The following is a 19,916-nucleotide window of genomic DNA, read 5'->3' as shown; positions in this document are numbered from 1 at the left end:
TGTGAGGACAACTCCCATTTGTAAGAAAAAAGAAAAGATAGTTATTAAATTAGAGCTACAGAATGATGTTAGCATCCAATTACCCCAACCTTACAACCAGCCAATAAAAGCACATATTCCTATAAAAATTGTTAATCAAGTAATATTTGAAAACTAACTAATTAGGTGTCATTCAAAAAGGTTTCTTTGCACATTCTACTTCAATTAACATGCCTTTGGAATTCTTACTTTAGATAACACTGCTTTCTACTTTATAAAGCTCGAGAGAGCCAGTTCATTAGACTGAGCACAGGAGCCCCCAAAATGTGTATAAAGACCTACTCACCACACTGTTCTTTCCCTTCAACTTTGTTTATTGATGTACTGAACATGAAAAAGTACAAAGAATCCAAACACAAAAGAAAACATGTACAGCCTCTTAAATACTCAACAGAATATATTTTCTATTCCAACAGATGTGAATTAAGTCATACTGTACAACTTCAAATAAATACCAGCCTTACATTTTATTAAGTGCTCTGATAAACACTGTAAAGTGAAGCACAATTTGCATGCCCTCTCATCAATGCCTTTGTTTGCTACAGTAGTATAGGAAAGAAGCATGTAGCTGCTGTTTTCCCCTGAGGGAAACCTTATTTTTTTTAAGTATATACATGTATCTTGTTTTTTTGTTTTTTTGTCTTTTTTTTTTTAAACGCAGGTTAACTCTGACAATCTAAATGCACCTAAGGATATGAGAAAGTGCTAAGCCAATTGATTTCTGAATAGCATTGAGTGGGTCAGCATGAAAACTCGCTTTTTCACTTTAGCACGCGCCTCACAGTATATGTACTGTACTATACTGAAAAATTTTATAACTACAATTTTAAATAATAAAAAATAAAACAACGCAACTGCAAAGATAATGTACAACTATGTTATGCATAGCACATTGCCTGTTCTAAGGGGAAGCATGTGAGCATCTCAGTTTATACAAAAAGCAGGACGTAACTATATAGTTCTCAGTGCATCCTGATGAAGGCATTTTTGCCTTCAGCTTTTTTGAAAATTTATTATAAGCTAGATGCTAATCAGAAAATATTTTGTATTTTTAAAATTTCTTTCATACATGGTAAAGACTTATTTTATTATTTCCCCCAAATAGTGGTTTAAGCATCATACAAAGTTAAATTTCAATAGCATACAGATATTTATGATTTTTGTATGAAAAATGTAAGGAAATTTGTTCAAAACCTATGGTTATACTCATTTTTTTTTTTTACCACAAACATATTTATAAACGAAAATGTAGCCATCACCATAAACAGCTGAAGCTAGACTATCTACAGACAAAATTAGCAACAAATCTGATGCACTGTAAATTCAAGTCCTCAGGACAACAAAAGTGATTAAGCAAGACCTCAAGTAACAATGTTAATGCCATTTACAAAGGAAAAAACTGATACAAAAACATTCAAAACCTGAACATCACTTGGCATGTAAGGGGAAAAAAATCAAATTAGCTGAAAGGTTCATAAACACAAGGTCTTATTTACATTACACAAAGCTCAGGTGTTAGCCTTGAACGTAACTTCCAAAATACCTTCAAATATATCCAACTCAGATCACTTTTGCTGATTTGCTGCAGTACAAATCATGTGCAACATCTTTTTTCCTTAAGACAAAACAATTCTTCAAACAATACTGCAAGTACATCACTAAACACCGTGAGCTCTATCTGAAGGGATTTCTTTAGGAAGAACAGATTTTTTCCCCCATCTCTTGGTAATTTAAATTTCTTGCCTGCTCTTATATATTCTTTTGTAAATTTTTTTTATTTGTTTCAAAATCACAAATCAATGTGAGCCACCTATCACATAATAACCAGGATGATCAGACGCTCCACTGGTGATTACAAAAACGAAACCAGCAGTGTTTTCCCCCATTGATTCTATTCCTTTCATACAAAGATCTCAAAAGTATTTTCTACATCATAAATCTTTCTAAATTTTCCAACCGCTGCAAATTTCCTGGTAAATTTTAAAAGCTCACTAGGTGTCATATGAAGAGATTTCTCAAAGTATTCAAGTCAAAATATTTGTTCCAGGACCAGTAAAAAGTTTCTCCAAATTTTCTTTTTTATAAAAATAGATGCTTTTTTTAAACCCACATCAAAGAGGCTCTTATCTCTTTGGCAAGGTACTGCTTTACGAAAAGTTCTCCAGTATTCTTACAATAAGCGTTTATAATGTAGCCCCCCCCTTCCCCAACCCAAATCATAATTATAAAATAAATACTGTTTTTAACTTCATAAATAAAAATGTAAACTTCAAAATACTTTTCTTAGACATAACAGCAATGCTTTAAATGTAAACGAAACACAAAGCTAATCAGAAAAAGAAAAAAAGGGAGGGGGGAAGACACAACCAACTGAAGAATTACAACACAAAGCCTCAACATTTACTCACAGGTTCAAGGCAGTTATGTAAAAAGAAAAGAAATGTCTTCCCTTAGCTGAAACACTTTAAAAGGTCCACCTTCTTCAAAGAAGGCAATAGAATGCAATGTGACAGGTAAAAACCCTGTACCTCTTGTCCATATTCAAACATAAAAGATATTTAAGAAGTTTTAATTCAAATACTAGCAATAAAAAATCTCACATATTTCTTAGGATGCTAAGTAGTCGTTTTATCCCCATCTCAACACTGACTTACAAAGACATTTACTAATGTATAAAGTTTCTCTTAACTTGCCTTTGTTGTATAGTTTCATATATAAATGGACTGAGGACAAGAGCTCATTAGGCTTTGTGCGTTTTGTTGGTCTTAAAGGACACCTGCAGTACTCTGTCTCCCAGACGGTATCCATTGAGGCTAGCTATTGCCATGGCGGCCTCATCATAGTTTGTCATAGTCACAAATCCAAAACCTTTGCATTTATTGGTGTTAAAGTCACGGATGACCTTCACGTTGGTGACAGCTCCAAAAGGCCCAAACATTTGCCACAGGATACTCTCATCTGCGTCAGGAGCCAGGTTGTACACAAAAATACACCACCCTGTTCCTGGGTGCCCTGGGATATTAATTCCAGCCAAACTGGTCATTCCATCAATGGTCATTGGAGAAAACCTACTAAACAAAATAGGGAACATGAACACGAACACGCACGCACGCACACGCGCACACACACACACACACACACAAAGAGAGAGAGAAACAGAGATTGGTTACAGCAATGGACTTTTTTCTTTTCCCTTTACCATCTCAAGAATTTTAATAACTCCCCTCCCCCAACAGACACATACAACTATTTGATGTTTCAGCCAAAGTCTGTGTATGGCCTGCAGTGACATGCTATACTATCCAGGTATTAATAAGTTATGAAATGGTCATTATATGTTGTATTGAAAAATATTATCCAAAATAGCAAAAAAAGAAATACACATGTTTAGAACTGCCCTCATGAATTTAAGCAGGACTAGGAAGAGGGGTGCAACACATAGGTAAACATGCTATAATGTCACAATGCAACATAAAATAAACAATGAGTTGTAAAAGACCAGGTGGCATCCAGTGATATAAAAATATTCCTTGAGTCAACTGTGCTTCAAAATGCAGCTTCTCACCAGGTTGTACATGCAAAAGAAAACTCAAAACAAACTTATGAAGGGTGCCGCTCCCAAAATCAAAGAGACTAATCACTTATGGGATAGGATTATGAGTATCATGAACCTCTATCATTACCTCTTTACTCCATAAGCCATATTGAGCAGATTGTCCAACCTGCAAAACACATATTTAGCAAACTTCAGTTTTTAATTTTTCCCCTTGATGATCAAGAAAGCTGGGCTTTTTACTGCCATCTTCCAAGGGGATATGTGTATATTTATTGTATGTGAAGTCTCAAAAATTGGGGCTTTTCACATTCCTGAGAGAATGGGTACGCACTGCCACAAGACACTAGCATTTCCCATGGATACAGTTTATCTCTACAAGGGTCAGTGCAATGCAGGGTCATCTAAGGAAACCGTGCAGGGAAGAAATTTAGAGGTTCTGGAATAGTTAACATTTGGGCTCTCATCTTTTTCCAGGCAAGTTCTAAGTGCTCCACATGCACCTACATAGATGCTGTATTACTTTTAATTCTCATAACTCTATTGGTTCCTGTGTATATTAAGGAACACAGATTAAGTGACTTGCCCAAGACCCCAGCGCTAGTAAATGGTGGCACCAATATTCGAACTCTGCAGTTTACAGAATTCCATAAACTTCCCTTCAACCTCCATACTTGGAAGGACTTTGATATCTTAGAATCAGAGTGGTGTTATTACAAGTTAAAAGAACCTCAGCTAAACCTCCCGCATCTGTGTGTTCAGCTAAGAGTCAGAGAAAGAATGACAACAGACTCACTGCTCCAGTGAGCAACAAAGGGAGCTCAGCCCCGGAGCCTGATGCTCATTTTGACTATGCTACAAGTGTAGCCCTACTCATAGCCTAAGAAGCCAGGTAGAAACAAACAAACCAACTGTAGCTTCTCCTAAAACTTTTAAAAAGTATTGAGATAGGTGAGTCCTCTTTCAAACTCTCTATACCTTTTCCTATTTCAAAAATTAAATTGATTTTATAGTACATGATTCTTCCTGCTTTATCAGTTTCAAAGGCCAATCTGATGCTCCAAATTTCCACCATGCATACCAACTAACTGCATGTGTTTAGAGGTGGGCATAACTTAATACCTTGCTCATACAACCAGCCTCAACAGCCACGATGTTCCACACTCTCCAAATAAGACCCTGGGTGACTGAAACAATTTTTTCTCTCTTTTAATATCCATGAAAAGAAAGTTTGAAAAATGCCTCCACCTTATTTGTCTAACCTGTGGCCTCAAATGAAGCTAAAGCGAACATGAGAAAGCAACTCCTTCTAGTTTTATAAAAGCCAAAAAAAAAAAAACCCCACATCTTTTTCTTATCTTTCAGAATTGGAAAAAGATTCTCACACATTCCTGCTCTCAATCATCCCAAGGCATTTTGTGTGCTTTGTAAAAATGGAAAGAACAGAGCCGAAGTAATGCAAAGTGTAAGGAAACAACAAATCACAATGACAAAAGATCCTCATCTATGTGTCCATCCTGTCCCACTACCCTCTCAGGAGCAGGGACACATTTACCCTCACTGCACTACTGAGCATGGAGGCCTGGATCACCACGGTTTACAATGCCTCTCTGCTGACGGAATAAAAGCAATAAGGTTACGAACATTATCCTTAACTACTTAACCCAGCATGAAAACTAGCAGGAGGGCTGGTCAAGGAGCCTGTTTGCACATGCAAGGGAGAAAGCACACGTGTGGAAAGAGAACACAGGTGGGAGGGCTTTGTTTCCTGCAGAGGTGATGAGTATAGTCAAAGATGCCATATCTTTATACTCCAAAAGGCCACAAATACCAGAAATAAAGATGCACACAATTTAAATCACCAACCATAAAGTAAACTGATATAGAAAATTTCATTAAATTGCTGAAATGAACAATATAGAATGCATGTAGCATAGAATACCTATAGAACTGAATAGTATATTGAGGTCTCCTTCCAAAGTGCTGAAAGGTCCAGATGCAGAGGTGACCTTATCGACTTATTCAAAATAGGGTTAGATTATCTCTGTGCATTAACTGGGCACAGGTAGGGACACTCCGCCACCAGCAGCTTAGACACCAACCAAATGTACAGAGATAGAACCTCCTACACAAGTTTTCAGTGTTTTCCAGACGGTGGAAACCAAAACTGCCCACATGCATTGGGGGAGAGATAATTCATTCCCCACTATCCATCCCAGGAATTTCCAGGCAGGAGGCCCAGGACTTTTATACTAGGATCTCTGAGGACCTCTCAGTGGGTCTCATATTTTCTTACCTATGAAATCATAAGCAATGACATGATCCTCATTGATTTCTTCACTTAGTACCTATTTTAGGAAAAATTCAGTCTTTTGGAACTTAAGCCAAGTTATCTGCCTCTGCCTCTACTTCTCCCTTTTCCTCTTTTTCTCTCCCACCTCCCCCATCAACAAGGAGTACAGGGAGGAAGTGGAGCATAAGACTTAAGAAACAGGACCTAGGTGATGCTGAAAACTACTGCCTGCATGAAGGTGGGCCTAGCAGTTCTCCCTGCTCTCTCAGTGCCACACACCTGTGTTTCTCATGGAAGCTGGGGGAAGACAGTGGGGGCTCCATGTGAGCACCATAAACCCCAAGTCTAGCAGCTGGAAAACTGTACACTAGGCAGTTAGCTCAGACACAAGGATCATGCTCACTTTCCAGAATTGTTCATCTCTGCTGGGGCTGTCCAGAGTTCAATTTTATGTGTACTCATTTAAAAATGGAACCAAATTTTTAATGGAGACCAAGTTAATAGCCTCTTGAATGAACTATAGGATGAGGGGGGAATTATGCATGATGAGGTATTGCAGTATGGCAAGTAAATATTAAAGTGTCTATTACATATGGATTTTTAAAGATTTTTTCAGTTTCCTTTACTCATATTTAATAAATGCATTGCATCCAGTGCCCTCAATTCACTCTCTATGCATCACATACTTTCCTGAAAGAAGGCTGAGAAGTCCTCAAAGGGACAGTGAGACACTCTCAACCTGTTCTTTAGCTTGGACATTATCTACTTTACAAATAATACATTACGGGGATTTGGAGGATTAATAGGTAAACCTAGCTTTAAAGTAATCCCTCAAAGGAGAAGTAACTTCAAAAAGATTCCTGAAAAATCATCATAATCATCATCATCATCATCATCAACAGATGATAACACCAGTAAGAGAAGCCCACGTAAATAAGAAAAGGGAGAGTTGATTATTTCTTCTGCTCCTAGTACAAACTTCATTATGAGGTTAGACACAAGATAATCCAACACATCTCACATGAAGTCAGACGAGAAGTTCAAAATTAAGATAATTTTATGACTCTTACTTTAAAGGTATAGTATTAACAACTAAGATATTGGGTAAATAAAATATAAAGCCAGACAGCATGATTATTAGCAAAACATTTGATATAGTTTATCTTTACCCGATCTTTATCTTCTATGTTTGATCAAGGTTTATGAGCTAATAAATGTAATAGCAAAAGCCCATGTGTGTATAATTTACAAAAAATATATGTACTATGGATACATGTACAAACATTTTTCTATCATTAGGAATACAACTCAGCGTATAACTAGGCAGTATTTTGAATGGAACCATATATTAGGTAGAGTATTCCCATTTCGAAGCTAGGTATTTCTAAGTAGAGAATAAAAAAGTACCTCCCTAGTTGCCAAAAAATTTAGCTGACAGACTATGGGAGGGCCCATAAATAAGGGAAAATGTAAATTCAAGTCAGAAATAAAAATATAAAGAGAGATTTAATGGGTAAGAAAATAAAACTTTGAACTCTAAAAATAATGGTTCTCAAAACCACTCCAAAGTGCCAAGATCTGCTTTGAAGTTAAACCACAGCAAGATCATCAACTTACCCCCTTATCCAATTAGATGGTATCATCTGTCCTCTAAGAGAGAAAAAAATGATTCAGGAGAATTGATACCAGTTTCTTCCAAAAGGAAACTGTGATAGTGCAACCAGCAAATGCCTTAAATGCAACTCAAGTGCTGATTTAAATGGTTCCTTTAAAAATGCATAAAGGCTTACAGAAGCAGGCACATAGGCCATTAGACTAGATCACATTCAATAAAATTAAAGGTGCTCCGCAAAAAGAGAGATGAAAAAATTTAGCTGAAAGTTTAATTCAGATACCATGTCCCAAGAAAATACTTAAGGGCTTGAATTACTCTACCCATTCAAATAAATAAGAATAGTTTTATTTTGAAAATTGTAGTGAATTAAATAAGCGTATTAGATCAGCAGTGCTGATGTTAAAATAATTCTCTAATTATTCATATGGGTTGACTGAGTCATAAATCTCACAAGTCCACTTTTAAAGTGAACCCTTATTACATGGATTTTAATTTTTTTACTTTAAAAGATGTGCATTTCATTAATATTAATATCTTTGTTATTATAATACTTAATAACTTATATTTTCCAATATCCCTTAACTCTCAAGGTATTATGACAACATAAAAGCATAGAGAGAAATTTTATAAGTGTCTGCTGGAAGGTGACAAACTCAAGGCTAAGAGCATTAGGACACATACTAGGACAATATATTTTTATAATAATTCAGACCTAGAGAAGAGCAAAATACTAACAAAACAAGCAAATTCTTAATTCAAGAGTCTTTATATGGTGAAAGAAGATTCAGTCTTAATTCAACAGAAGTAGTGGGGGAAAAATCAAGGTAATGACAGCCAAGTTTTTAAAGGTATTAAAAAAAAAGGCAACCAAACACACACCAGGTTAAACCTGAACTCTAAAAATAAAGGCTCTCCACTGCTTCTCACACTCAGTCTAGATGAAACACTTTCACTGAGCTCAAACACTAGTTCATAACTTACTATCTAGACAGAGATTATAGGAGGAGATGGAGACAAGAGTTAAATCTGAAAGGACAATAAAAACCTACCCCATTTTCTGAAATCAAGTTTCCTCTGTAATAGACAACTCATTTCCTGTTCTCCATCCCCCCACCAAAAAGAAAATTATAGAAGTTAGGGAAAGAAAGAATTTCCAAGTTAATAACATATGGAACTAAAAGATAAAAACAGAATGAGCGGAAGATACTTAAAAAGCTATTAAATTTAACCATCAGAACATCCTGTATAAAGCTTTACCCAACTGCAAATAAAAAGCAGAGCATGCAGAGAGGAGGCTAGATGGAACTGAGAGCAAACACAGTAGTGACAACACCTAATATTTGAGTCACTGACATGCCTTGCCATTTCAACAATCAGGAATTCTCCTGTCATTTCAGTTCTTTTGCTCAATCTTCCTCAGAATTCAATCTTAATTCTAAGAACAGTTTTACTTAATACTACCATAAAACAAAAACTAGAGCTTAAATCGGAAAACACCAAAAATAACAATTTAAACTAACACAGCTCTCTACTAACATCATTTTATATACTTCCAGTTTTAAAATCAACAAGTTCAAAAACTTTTCTCTAAGCTTAAAATTCTTTTCTAGGCCCCAAAGAGCTCTGAAATTAACTGGATGAGCTGCCAAGGAAACGCCTCTAAAATTCCTTCAAGCTTGTCTGTGCTAAATTTGCAAAAAAATATTACATATTATTCACTTAAGTTGCCAGAGAAGAAACCTAAAGGCAGAACTGGGGAAAAAAGGCTCTGTGATTTCTTTCTCCCCAAGGGCAACAAGCATCAAGCAGCGCCATGCAGCTCTCCCTCCAGCTCAATCACCACTACCATCCACCCAGTCAGAGGCGGCAGGCAGTGTTTCCTTTCTGTCAATGCTTTTTTACCTTACAAAGTTAAAGCAGAGTGAACACAAGGTTCAATCAACTGGTAGTCATCCAGTTCCATCTGGAGCCTTTTGATAGTACTACCTCTTCTTCCAGAGCAAAAAACCACCCCAAGTGGGAATTGAACACGGTGCTTATGGCAATTTTTTTTTCTCATACTTCAAGTGACATAGTTGAGTATTTTTTTAGGAGATATTTGACTGATTTTATCCCTTTTTTTTTTTTTTTTAGCATTCTAAATACCCCCAATGAAAAGATGCATGTGATTTGAGCTCAAAAAGACATAATTCTTTATTAAGCTATAATTGTGAATTTATCTTTGGTAATAAATATTCTGCCCCAGCAAAGAAAGGAATAAAATTGATATGCACTAGTGATTTAAAAAAACAAAACAGCATGGGGTTAAGATGGCATTATGGCTGCGGTACACCATAAGGCCAAAAAATGTTCTGGAAAATAAAAATCCAGTGACTTTGCTTTGTGCTCTGTTAGCATCTTAAAGTCACTGTTCTCAAATGAAAATTAGGGGTGTTTTTAAATGACTCTTCATTTGGTTGCTACCTCAAGATTAGAATAAAGCTTGAAAATTGCAATATTTATATTTATCTATGAGATAGAATGTCTTTGTGCTACAGACGCATGGTCATTCCGTGGACTACACAGGGGTCCGAAAACTACCACCCACAGGCCAAATCCAGACTGCCATCTGTGTCTGTACGGCCCAGGAGCTGAGAATGGTTTTTATATTTTTAAGAGTTATTAAAAAAAAAAAAAAAAACATATATGCAACGAAGACCGTGGCCCACAAAGTTTAAAATATTTACTATCTGGCCCTTTACAGTGAAGATATGCCAACCCCTATAAAAACTTAAAAAGAGGAGAGGTACCCATTTGTAGAAACTTAATGTATTCAAATGGGTTATGTATCTTTAACGGTGCACATATTATAAACCAAAGTAATGGAAAGAGCTTGACCTAAAAACTGAAACAGGAGAATAAAATCTTACTAAGAAAAAAACTAAAAAGGGGAAACTGAGCACTGGAGACAGTTAAGAAGAACCTAGTGTCCTGTAGGTCAGGGTATCTCAACCTTGACACTATTGATACTTGTAGCTGGAAAATCTGTTGTTGTTGTTGTTGTTGTTGTTGTTGGGGACTATAAGTACACTATAAAATGTTTAGTAGCATCCCTGGTCTCTACCCACTAGGTGCCAGTAGCACATCCCACCCAAGTTATGCCAACATAAATGTCTCTAGACACTGCCAAATGGTCCCTAAGGGGCAAAACTGCACCACCACTGAGACTAGCTGCTGTAAGTTATTGTCCTTTTGTTCGTGTCTTCAATGCAAAAGACACTATTCCCCAAGTAGGTTTTCTCTGTGCCCATAAGCAAAAGGAAGAAAACGACAATAATAGCAAACCAGAGATTGTTAATAAAAATTCTGGACAGTGAACCTGAGAGTTTTGAGTATAGTTTGAGCACAAGAACCAGACCAGACTTACCTAAAACGCTGTGCCTGCTGAGCTAATGGTCCTGGATACCTTCTGTTTGGAGACTGGTACAGCTGCGAAAGGATGGCCTGATTGGTTTTTTGGCTTGGATTATTAGCAAACTTTACAGTGATTGGCTCTGTGGCACCAGGAGGTTTCTGGCCATTTAGGCCTTTGATAGCTTCTTCTGCCTCAATCCGCTTGTCAAATCGAATAAACCCTACACCCCTTGAAATGCCTATGATAGATTTGGGTAAAAATTTAGAAGAGAGACAGTGGAAAAAGAAGAGGAAAAGAAGAAAAGATAAATTAATTTTTCCTTCTCAAGAACATGTTTTTTCACCCACATATAACATCTGCCACAAAATCAGAGGAGGAGAAAAGTTTTACCTTAACTAGTAGTAATTCAGTCTAGAATCACAATTTTGTATTTTTTTAATGCATGAAGTCACCTTTTTAATTTGAATACCCATCATCACATGTCTACCAATAAGCTAAGAGAAATCACCCAAGTATGTCCATGTTGCCTCTCTCCTGACTTCTTCTCTCCCTCCCATACATTCTCTTTATAATAATGTCAACAGCATGCCTGAATTTCATTTTTCAAATCATGTTACTGGACAAACAGCTCAGAAATGACAGGTACAGTGGCTCCAATTCTTGCAATAAGAACAGAACATTTGCTAAAAATGCTAAAAAAAAAAAAAATGCTAAAAATACAGGCACAATGGTAAATTTATTTCAGCTAAATTTTTAAATAATAAAATTCAACTTAATACTACATAGGATACTGATCCTTTAAGAAAAATGTCTGAAGAAGCTTTTCTGGTTCCCTAAAGCTTCTTCACTGCTTTTAACTAACTATACTATATTACAGAAATAATGTTATGTGGAGAAAGAGAGGTTAAAAGAGGATCTAGATTTAAAAATAAAATAGAAGTAGAGCCTCAAAGCTTTTTGGCTTTAGCAAAATTATTCCTGACTATGGAATATCAATCCCTGTCTCATGCTCTCCCCACTCTGAGAGACAAGAATGGGAAAGCAGAGGGATGGCCAAATACCTGTCCAGCTTTTGAGAAATGGTAGCGGGAAACTGAGCTCACTCCATTTAATTAGCTTAAACGAGCCAATGGGGGTGGCCATAGCTGGCCATCATGAGATAGCAGTTGCAGGGAAACACTTGGCAAGCAAACTAGTACTAGCAGTACCAGCTTGGGACTAGTAGCTAGATGATTCAGAGTATGTCAATGAAGAAAATAATGAGAGGTTATTGAGGAAGATAGGCTGAGAAAATACACTAGACCATCATGATTTATAGGAACTTTATAAAGAAATGAAGGTCTACTTGCTTAACGATTAATACTGTGTGACTTCAATGGCTTAGAATTGTATTCTAACATAGATAAGGAATTTTCCACAGACTTTTATCTCAGACAGCCCTATCACTTCACCTTTCCTATTTAAGCTATATCCATTGCACATTATTACCACCTGATGGCTGAGTAACAAAATTACAGGATTTTTCATTTCAGGTAAAGTGAATAATTTTGCCTTGAAAAGCTGTTGAGTATAAAGATGAAATGACAGCAAATATCTACTAGCTCCTATTAAGAAATAACAATCCCTAGGACTGAACTGTTCTACAAGGAAAGCATCAGATTAGCAATGAAATGGCTTCTACATAAGCTGAGTCATCTAAACTAGTAGACCTCAAATCTGAGCATGTATCAGAATAACCTAAAGGGCTTCGTAAAATGCCCACCCTCAGAGTTTTATTCATTAGGTTTCTGGGTGGGGCCCAAGAATGTGCTTTTCTAACACAGTTCCAGGAGGCTGCTGATGGTGCAGGATCACACTTGAGAACCACTGACTAAACTAGGAGGTAACAATGTAGGTCTGCCTTGAGAGCCTAAGAACTCAGGATGGACTTGCAGGTCAGACAAGGACCTTCTTTAACACAGGTGAAATCTACTCTCAATTCAGAGTCCTCATTAAAAATGAATGAATTAAAAAGCATAAATGATACGAAAATAAAAAGGCATTTTTGTTGATTTAAAGAAATTTATCTGGATTGCTAGGCCTGGCTTTCTAACCCCATAACAGTCTGTGTGATAAAACACATTGTGATAGAATACATAAAGAGCATTATGAAATGCAGCCAAGAAGACAATATTTTTATATACCCTCACTGGACTAAATTTTCTCCACACAGCAAAACCTACAGACCATTCTCCCAAGCACGTATATGATGACAGATATATTGCTCTACCCAGAACTCTTAAGTAGGGTGCTTAGGCTCCAAGAGACTAATTAACAGCCCAGAAGTACATAACATGGGCTACTTCTGATCAAATTCAGATCAACTAAATTAATCTTCACTTGAATTAAAACTTTGGCCTGATTTTATTCTGTGGTTAATCCATCTCTTGTAAAGCAAAATCTGACACTGCAGTATACAATGCATCTCTAGTGATATTATATGAGAGACAGAGAGAAGAAAAAGAACAGGGAGAATAAAAGAGAGGAGAGAGAAGAAAGAAACACAAAGAGGAAAAGAAAACCTATTTTCTTTTTTAAAAACCCACAAAATCTTAATGTGACTGCTTGAGTATTTGCACTATAGGGGATTCCCCCCCCCCCTTATTGCCATATATCTCTATTTCCAATATGTTTTTAAAAGAATAAGTATTGCATTTGTAATAGAAAAATATACTTATACTTTATTTTTAAAATCTATAAGCAAATGTATAGCGCTAGCTTTTCTTTAAAAGCTTTGGCAGAAAGAGCCTCCTTATACACACATTTTAATAAACATATTAGTCTTCTCATTTCAGCTAAGTTAAAAGTTACATTAGGCATAAAATAAATGCTTAATATTCAAAATTTCAAACTTTTACACATGCCAATACGAGACAGCATGGACCTGGAAAACAGTCTTAACAGCAATTACCAGAGTAGCTGAAGTGTAATCCTCCTTTGGAGAACTTGCTGCATCTTGCTGCATTAAACTATGCTTTTTACAAAAATAAAATTGTTTATTAGTACTTTATAAGAAAGATGGGAGCTCTTTTTATGCAGCAGCTTGGAAATGAAGATTATAGCATCTGTAAATTTATTACAAGCCATGAAACAGGCTTCGAACCTGTACCTTCGGGGGAAATGACTCAAACTCACCCACTATACGCCACAATCTATTTTTATCCATGCATATTTATGAACAATTCTAGTAGAAAATTGCATTTTCTGGCCTACATACACCTTTGATGTGTTCTAGAGGCAAGCCTGCTATATGGGAAGGCAGAATATTTCACAATCTGCCAGTCAGAAAGTGTAAGAGATTGTCCAGAGCAGCTGCCTACTTACCAGTGACTTGGTCAACAAGAATACGAGAAGTGATAATGCGTCCATATTGTGAAAACAGCTGTTCTAACTCTTTCTGGGTCATAGTTTTCGGAAGACCACTGACGTACAAATTTGCATCTCTGATAGAAGCTGAACTTGGGCGAGCATAAGAAACCTGGAAAAGGGAAATAAAATTAAACGTATATGCAAACATATATGCAAACTTGGTTACCTCCCTTCAGAAACTCAAACACTGCTTCAACTCAGTAGTAGCTCCTCCGTAAAGAGCATACCACAAACACCGAAGTTAAAGCAAGCCCAGTAACGGTTTTATTCATTGCTGGAGAAATTCTGAACAAATGAGAAATGCCATTCTGCTGGGTGGAGAGAACATTTACCCCTAGATTTATGAATTTCAAAACAGGCCAGTGAAGCACACAGTATAGTGCTACTCTTTGTGACCAAGTGGTCCTCAACGAGGCTGAGCCCCTAAAGTAGGGATTTAGGCTAAATCAAATAATTTAGCTTAATGGCTCTAAATTCATCCGATATTTCTGTGACCTGTTTTCGAGGCTCTCCCATCTCTGGGGGTAGTGGTGCCACATTTCTAAACAATTTACCCTATTATCAGTAAGTATGCCCTTTTAATTTATTCAAAAACAGCTTTCTATCCCCCATCATCCTCTGTCTACTGTCTTCATGTCCACAAGTCTTTTACATCTTGATTTCAAAAGATCTTAAGTCCCGTTATTGACTTTACCTGCCATTTTATGTACCCTTTCAAAAAAGGTGCCTATCTTTTAAGATACAGTATCCCAAAACTCTACAAGGATGGAAAACAAAATAAGTCCAAGTGTATTTGTTATTTGTTTATAATCAACATTCTTTATGTAAGTTTCACGTGGGAAGGAACTACAGCTGTCTCTCTTGGAGATATGTGCATCTTCAATATCTTGGCACGTAATAGGTGCTAGAATATTTGCTGAGTAAAGACAATCTAATAACCCATACTCCCATAGGTCCACAACGGCTTACTGGACCACAGCATTTAAGGAACAGTTCATCAAATCATCCATATCTTGCCCAAACTGTAATTGGTGGCTTTTTGCCTACAAACTATCTCTGACCACATTCTCTTTAGTTTAAGTTCTTTTGAACTACCTGCAAAGAAAGAAATTTCACAATATATGATAACTTCTGCCTGTTGATTTTATCCATTAGAATCTGTTATTCTAGTTCATTGCTTATTAATTTTTTAATTTAAATAGCTTTTGATACGAAATATAAAATATTTTCTCCGTGTTTTAAATTATGCCCATAGCTTTGTTAAAAGTATTTTGTTTGTTTGTTTGTTTGTTTTGCCTCCCTCCTCCAAAAAAAAAGCAAGCCAGGTTTTATACTATCTCATAAAGATCTTGTCTTTCACCCCTTCCCTAATAGTGTTAGCATTTAACATTCTTATCCTTTATTCAATGTTTGCTTTTTAACAAGTGAACATACATCTGTTGTACCAAAGGCTCCATTTGGAAGTTACATTAGCACTGTCCTGTTCTATAGACAAGGAATTCGGAATAGCAGTAGAGAGGAGACAGATAACTATTCATATACTACTTTTTCTTTATGCCACCACCCTTAAGAACAACGAACTTAAGGAACAATAACTTGGAAAACTGTAAGTGAAAAAATTAAGTCTCTTTATTGGAGAATGAAGGAGATGAAGAAATAATGAAAAATTCCAAGTGATCACCAAAATAATTTGAATGGAATCTAGTCTTGGGACTGCTATAAGCTGATAAAAACATAAAGCCAATGAATTATATATGTATTTAGTGATGTGAATACATAAATAGCCAATTTCTTTTCTAAAATGTAATTCTCAATTTTTTTAGTGAGCTAAAATTCCACCACTTGGACTCCCTTGATATCTAATACACTCCAGGACAGGGAGCTCTCAGCAAGTCAGCTGTTAGTGTGCTCTAGATCATGTGAATGAAGTGTTCCTTTTATGAAGAGCCCCTTCCCATGAGCAACGAATAAGCATCTAAACACTCTCAAAGTTAGGAGGCTAACTTCCTATGACTGCTAAAGCAGGAAGTAGGGATGGGCAGCGTCTCCATGAGCTGAAGCATGGCATGAAATAATTTAACAGTCTTTTAAGGTGACAGCTCTCTAAATAACGTGCCTGGCCTCAAAACTAGGTTCAATTCGTTAAGGGCTCTGTGAACTTGGACAAATTCTTAAGTCTATTACTACACAGTTGTACTTTTACATTGTTATTAGGAATAATTAAATAATCTCTAATATACATAAAATGCTGAGCATAGAACCTAAAAACCTAGGTGACTATATATAAATATTATTTGCCTCTGTATGCATCTGAAAAAGTAGGTAAAGACCCAGACTATTAAACTTGAGAGTAACCTGAGTCCATTACTGTGTTCCAGAATAATTTACTCATGCAGTGACATTTACTGCTTTGTGCATTTCAGAGGAGTGTGGGTGGAGTGTTTTAAAAGTTATCCGAAAATATATTTAGGAAAACGGGTTTATATTTAGTGCTTATATAAAAGCTTTGAAAACATACTTGGGTCAGTTATGTTACCTGCTTTTATTTTTCCCTCAATGTCTGGTCTTTGGTTCACATTGCTTTTTTAATTCCCAGCCGGTATTGACTATATTATCTTAAATTCTGAATTCTTGATGCTCTGGAATGTAGGGCCTGAATCCTGGAGAGACTGACTCTCCCCAGGAAAAGCTAATTCCTAGAGATAGTCAATGACTCCCCTGTGAGCATACCTTTGATATACAAACCAACCAATCCAGAGTCCACACCCTTATCTCCTTTAACAAACTCTCACATACCCAGCCAATATTCCCCCTGCCCTGCATCACGCCAAGGACAAGTACCAGACAACTAGGGCCCACCCCTATAGCCCAGAGCCCTCCAAAGTATTTCAAATTATCCAGCGCTAAGCTTACTTAGCATACTCTTCCCTGCCTTGCCCTTTCCTTAAGATTCTGGGCCATGCTATGCCCTCTCCCCTCCACCTCCTGACCATTCCTGGTGCTTCCCCATGTGGCCCTACACGGATGTTGTGCCTCCTGTTACTAGAGATTTGTGAGTATAAATTTGATCCTAACAATAATTTTCACATCTGCAGGTTTTACCATCCCTGATTAAAACAAATTCTGGGTACATTTTAGACCACAGACACATTAAAAGGGATCCAAGAACCAAGAACAAACCTTCCCAAAATAGTATTTTTCAGTAACTCTATCAATGAACTGGTTCCTATCACCACATACAGGACAGAGGTGACTAAATTGTATGTAAACTCACAGAGGTAAAAATAAGATTTCCATTTAACTCACACTTAGGACCTTCTGAGACTTCATTTGCAAATCATTTTCAAATACAGTATTTTGTTTGTGCCTCAAAACAACCCTGTGAGGTAGGCAGGGCACACATTAGTGTTTTATTGATAGGGAAACAGGTATAGACAAGGAAAATAACATGCCAAAAGTTATACACAGTGTTGAATTCTGGATTCAAATTCTGATCTTCTGACCCCATGTTCTCATCTACTTGTCCAGTTTTCTTGCCACAAGACCACACTATAGTAAATTAGCTTATCAGTGCACTTGTTCTGAGTGTTAAGAAAAATTAAATGAATCTTGGTTGTTTCTCAAACACACTGAGTGAAACTGAACACTGCAGAAAATAGGATGGCACTAGAGTTATTTTATTTTCCATTCATTTTCTTTAAAAGTAACTTTTCCCCAAGAAAGAATGAGTGGCCACTAATTGCAATTAACTAGAGAAACTGCACATCGTTAGAATTTTGAAATTAGTTTTACTACTAATCCTTAAAATGTAATTAAATGAGTAATGCACCACCCCTGCCTACTTCCCCAAAAGATATAAAGACAACTACCCTCCTCCCAGACCTGTATGTATCACCCCTGCACCTTTGCTGTTTCTGGAAATAAAGCAGCTCCCTTTCCCTTGCTCTATCAAAGATATCACTGTCATCAACATCCTCTTCTTCTACCTCAAAGGCTTATGAACAGAAAATGTACTCTCAGACCAATGTAGGGAAGAAAATTTGCAGTGAGATAAGAATGTGCACTTTGGAGATTCAAATCAGTTTCTAGAACAAATTTTGCACATGGCAATTACCAGCAACCTTCTCCATTCTGATTTTTTTTCTGTGAACTTGGAGCTTGTACTGGTTGGTGTCTTGTTTAATATTCACCTAGACCAGCACTCTTGAGCTGTCTTAAACCTCGAAGCGTTAAGTCTATCCTTGTGGTTCTTCAAGGCTAAAATCCTTTAGAGAAAACTCAAGAGATGATTTGTTTTATAGCAAATTCTGTATTGTAAACTTCAGTATAGTGAACCTTCAGGACACATCCCAGTGGGGTCAAAATAGCCTCTTCCTTCAACAAATGCAAGCAGTTCTCCAATTTACATTCTCTGGATTAATAGATGGGTTTGGATTTTTAAATTTTCACTGTCATTTAAACAGGTGAATATTTAATGCCTGAGAAACAAGGTTATGAAATGTCAAAACTACTAAGTGAAGGATCTAATTTAAGAGGCAGCCAGAGTCTGCAATTTAAATATTTAAAGATGATACAGAGAGTACAACACTGAACACCAATCTACTCCAATGATAGCTATTTAAAACTCAGGTTTATGCTGGAATTTCTCACAACCTTACAAGTGATATAATAAACACAGACAAGCAATACTGAGATTACTTGAGGGGAAAAGAAGAGAGGCAGTTAGAAGCACCAGGCAAATAAATGCTCTAGCCAATGGCTTCTCAAACTGTTTTTCACAGATGGGATCGGAATGGACAAAATACAGATAAAAACAGATTTATCGAAGGAATTAGAACTCGAAAATGGAATAGTTTGAAACAGAGTATTTCTTGTAATTAAAAACGTATTTCTTCATCAGCCACTGAAACTAATCATACATTAAAAATCAAGGACAAGTAACACATAGGAAGAATGAGCTATCAAAACACAAGTTAATCAAAACACACAAAAAAGGAACAGAAATATCTATGGATAAAAACTGGTACTTTATTAAATGTACATAGTAAAGTTTAAAACCCCTGTACATCACTTTCAATGCAAGTCCATTTAAATGCTTTACTCCAAAAATATAACTGCTTTTGTTTGATTCATCAATGGAAAGATCAGTGACAGTGGACATTAATACTAAAGAGATTAAGGTGATAAGGTCTATAAATGAACAAAGTGAATCCTTCTTTATTAAACTAAGGGCATTTGAAAAATCTCCCACTGGCAAGATCACCACTGGACAACTTCTATCGCTTGTCAATTACTGACCCAGGACTACAAACATTCTGAAAATTAGATACTTGCCACTTCAGACTTTTTTTGCAAAGCTCCATTCAATCTCTCCAGCTGAAAGAAGTGGACAAGGTCATAGTTATGACTATTTAAACTGAGAATTAATTGCTGTTCATATCAAAAAATGGAGTCTTGATGGGACTATCTGAAAATGACACTATCACTAAATGAAAGTTAGCTCTGACTCTGGTAGGCAGTAACAAAGGTCTGGTGATAGCATCAAGGCTTTACAGACAGGTGACTACAGTAGATCCTCCAAAAGAACTCAGAAGTAAAGTATACAGAAGGATGT

The 19,916-nt window shown here is 36.5% G+C and overlaps 1 protein-coding gene across 15 annotated transcripts in view; it reads right to left on the bottom strand.

Annotated features, from left to right (window-relative positions):
• Positions 1-335: 335 nt before the first annotated feature.
• ELAVL2 (ELAV like RNA binding protein 2) overlaps positions 336-19,916 on the bottom strand; it is a 128,082-nt gene continuing 108,501 nt past the window's right edge. For 6 of the 15 annotated variants that reach the window (XM_039880690.1, XM_039880695.1, XM_039880704.1 and 3 more), the window contains 4 exons: positions 14,258-14,411; positions 10,907-11,132; positions 3,723-3,761; positions 419-3,110 (listed from right to left, as the gene is read on the bottom strand). In XM_039880690.1, the coding sequence (XP_039736624.1) occupies positions 2,780-3,110; positions 3,723-3,761; positions 10,907-11,132; positions 14,258-14,411 (750 nt within the window). In that variant the 3' untranslated portion in view covers positions 419-2,779. Of the gene's footprint in view, positions 3,111-3,722; positions 3,762-10,906; positions 11,133-14,257; positions 14,412-19,916 lie in introns of all 15 variants that reach the window. The other 9 variants (XM_039880692.1, XM_039880699.1, XM_039880698.1 and 6 more) reach the window with 3 other exon arrangements.

This window comes from Pteropus medius, unplaced genomic scaffold (genome assembly GCF_902729225.1).
Source record: "Pteropus medius unplaced genomic scaffold, Ma_sr-lr_union100, whole genome shotgun sequence".
NCBI lineage: Eukaryota > Metazoa > Chordata > Mammalia > Chiroptera > Pteropodidae > Pteropus > Pteropus medius.
This window is presented reverse-complemented; position numbering and strand designations above follow the sequence as displayed.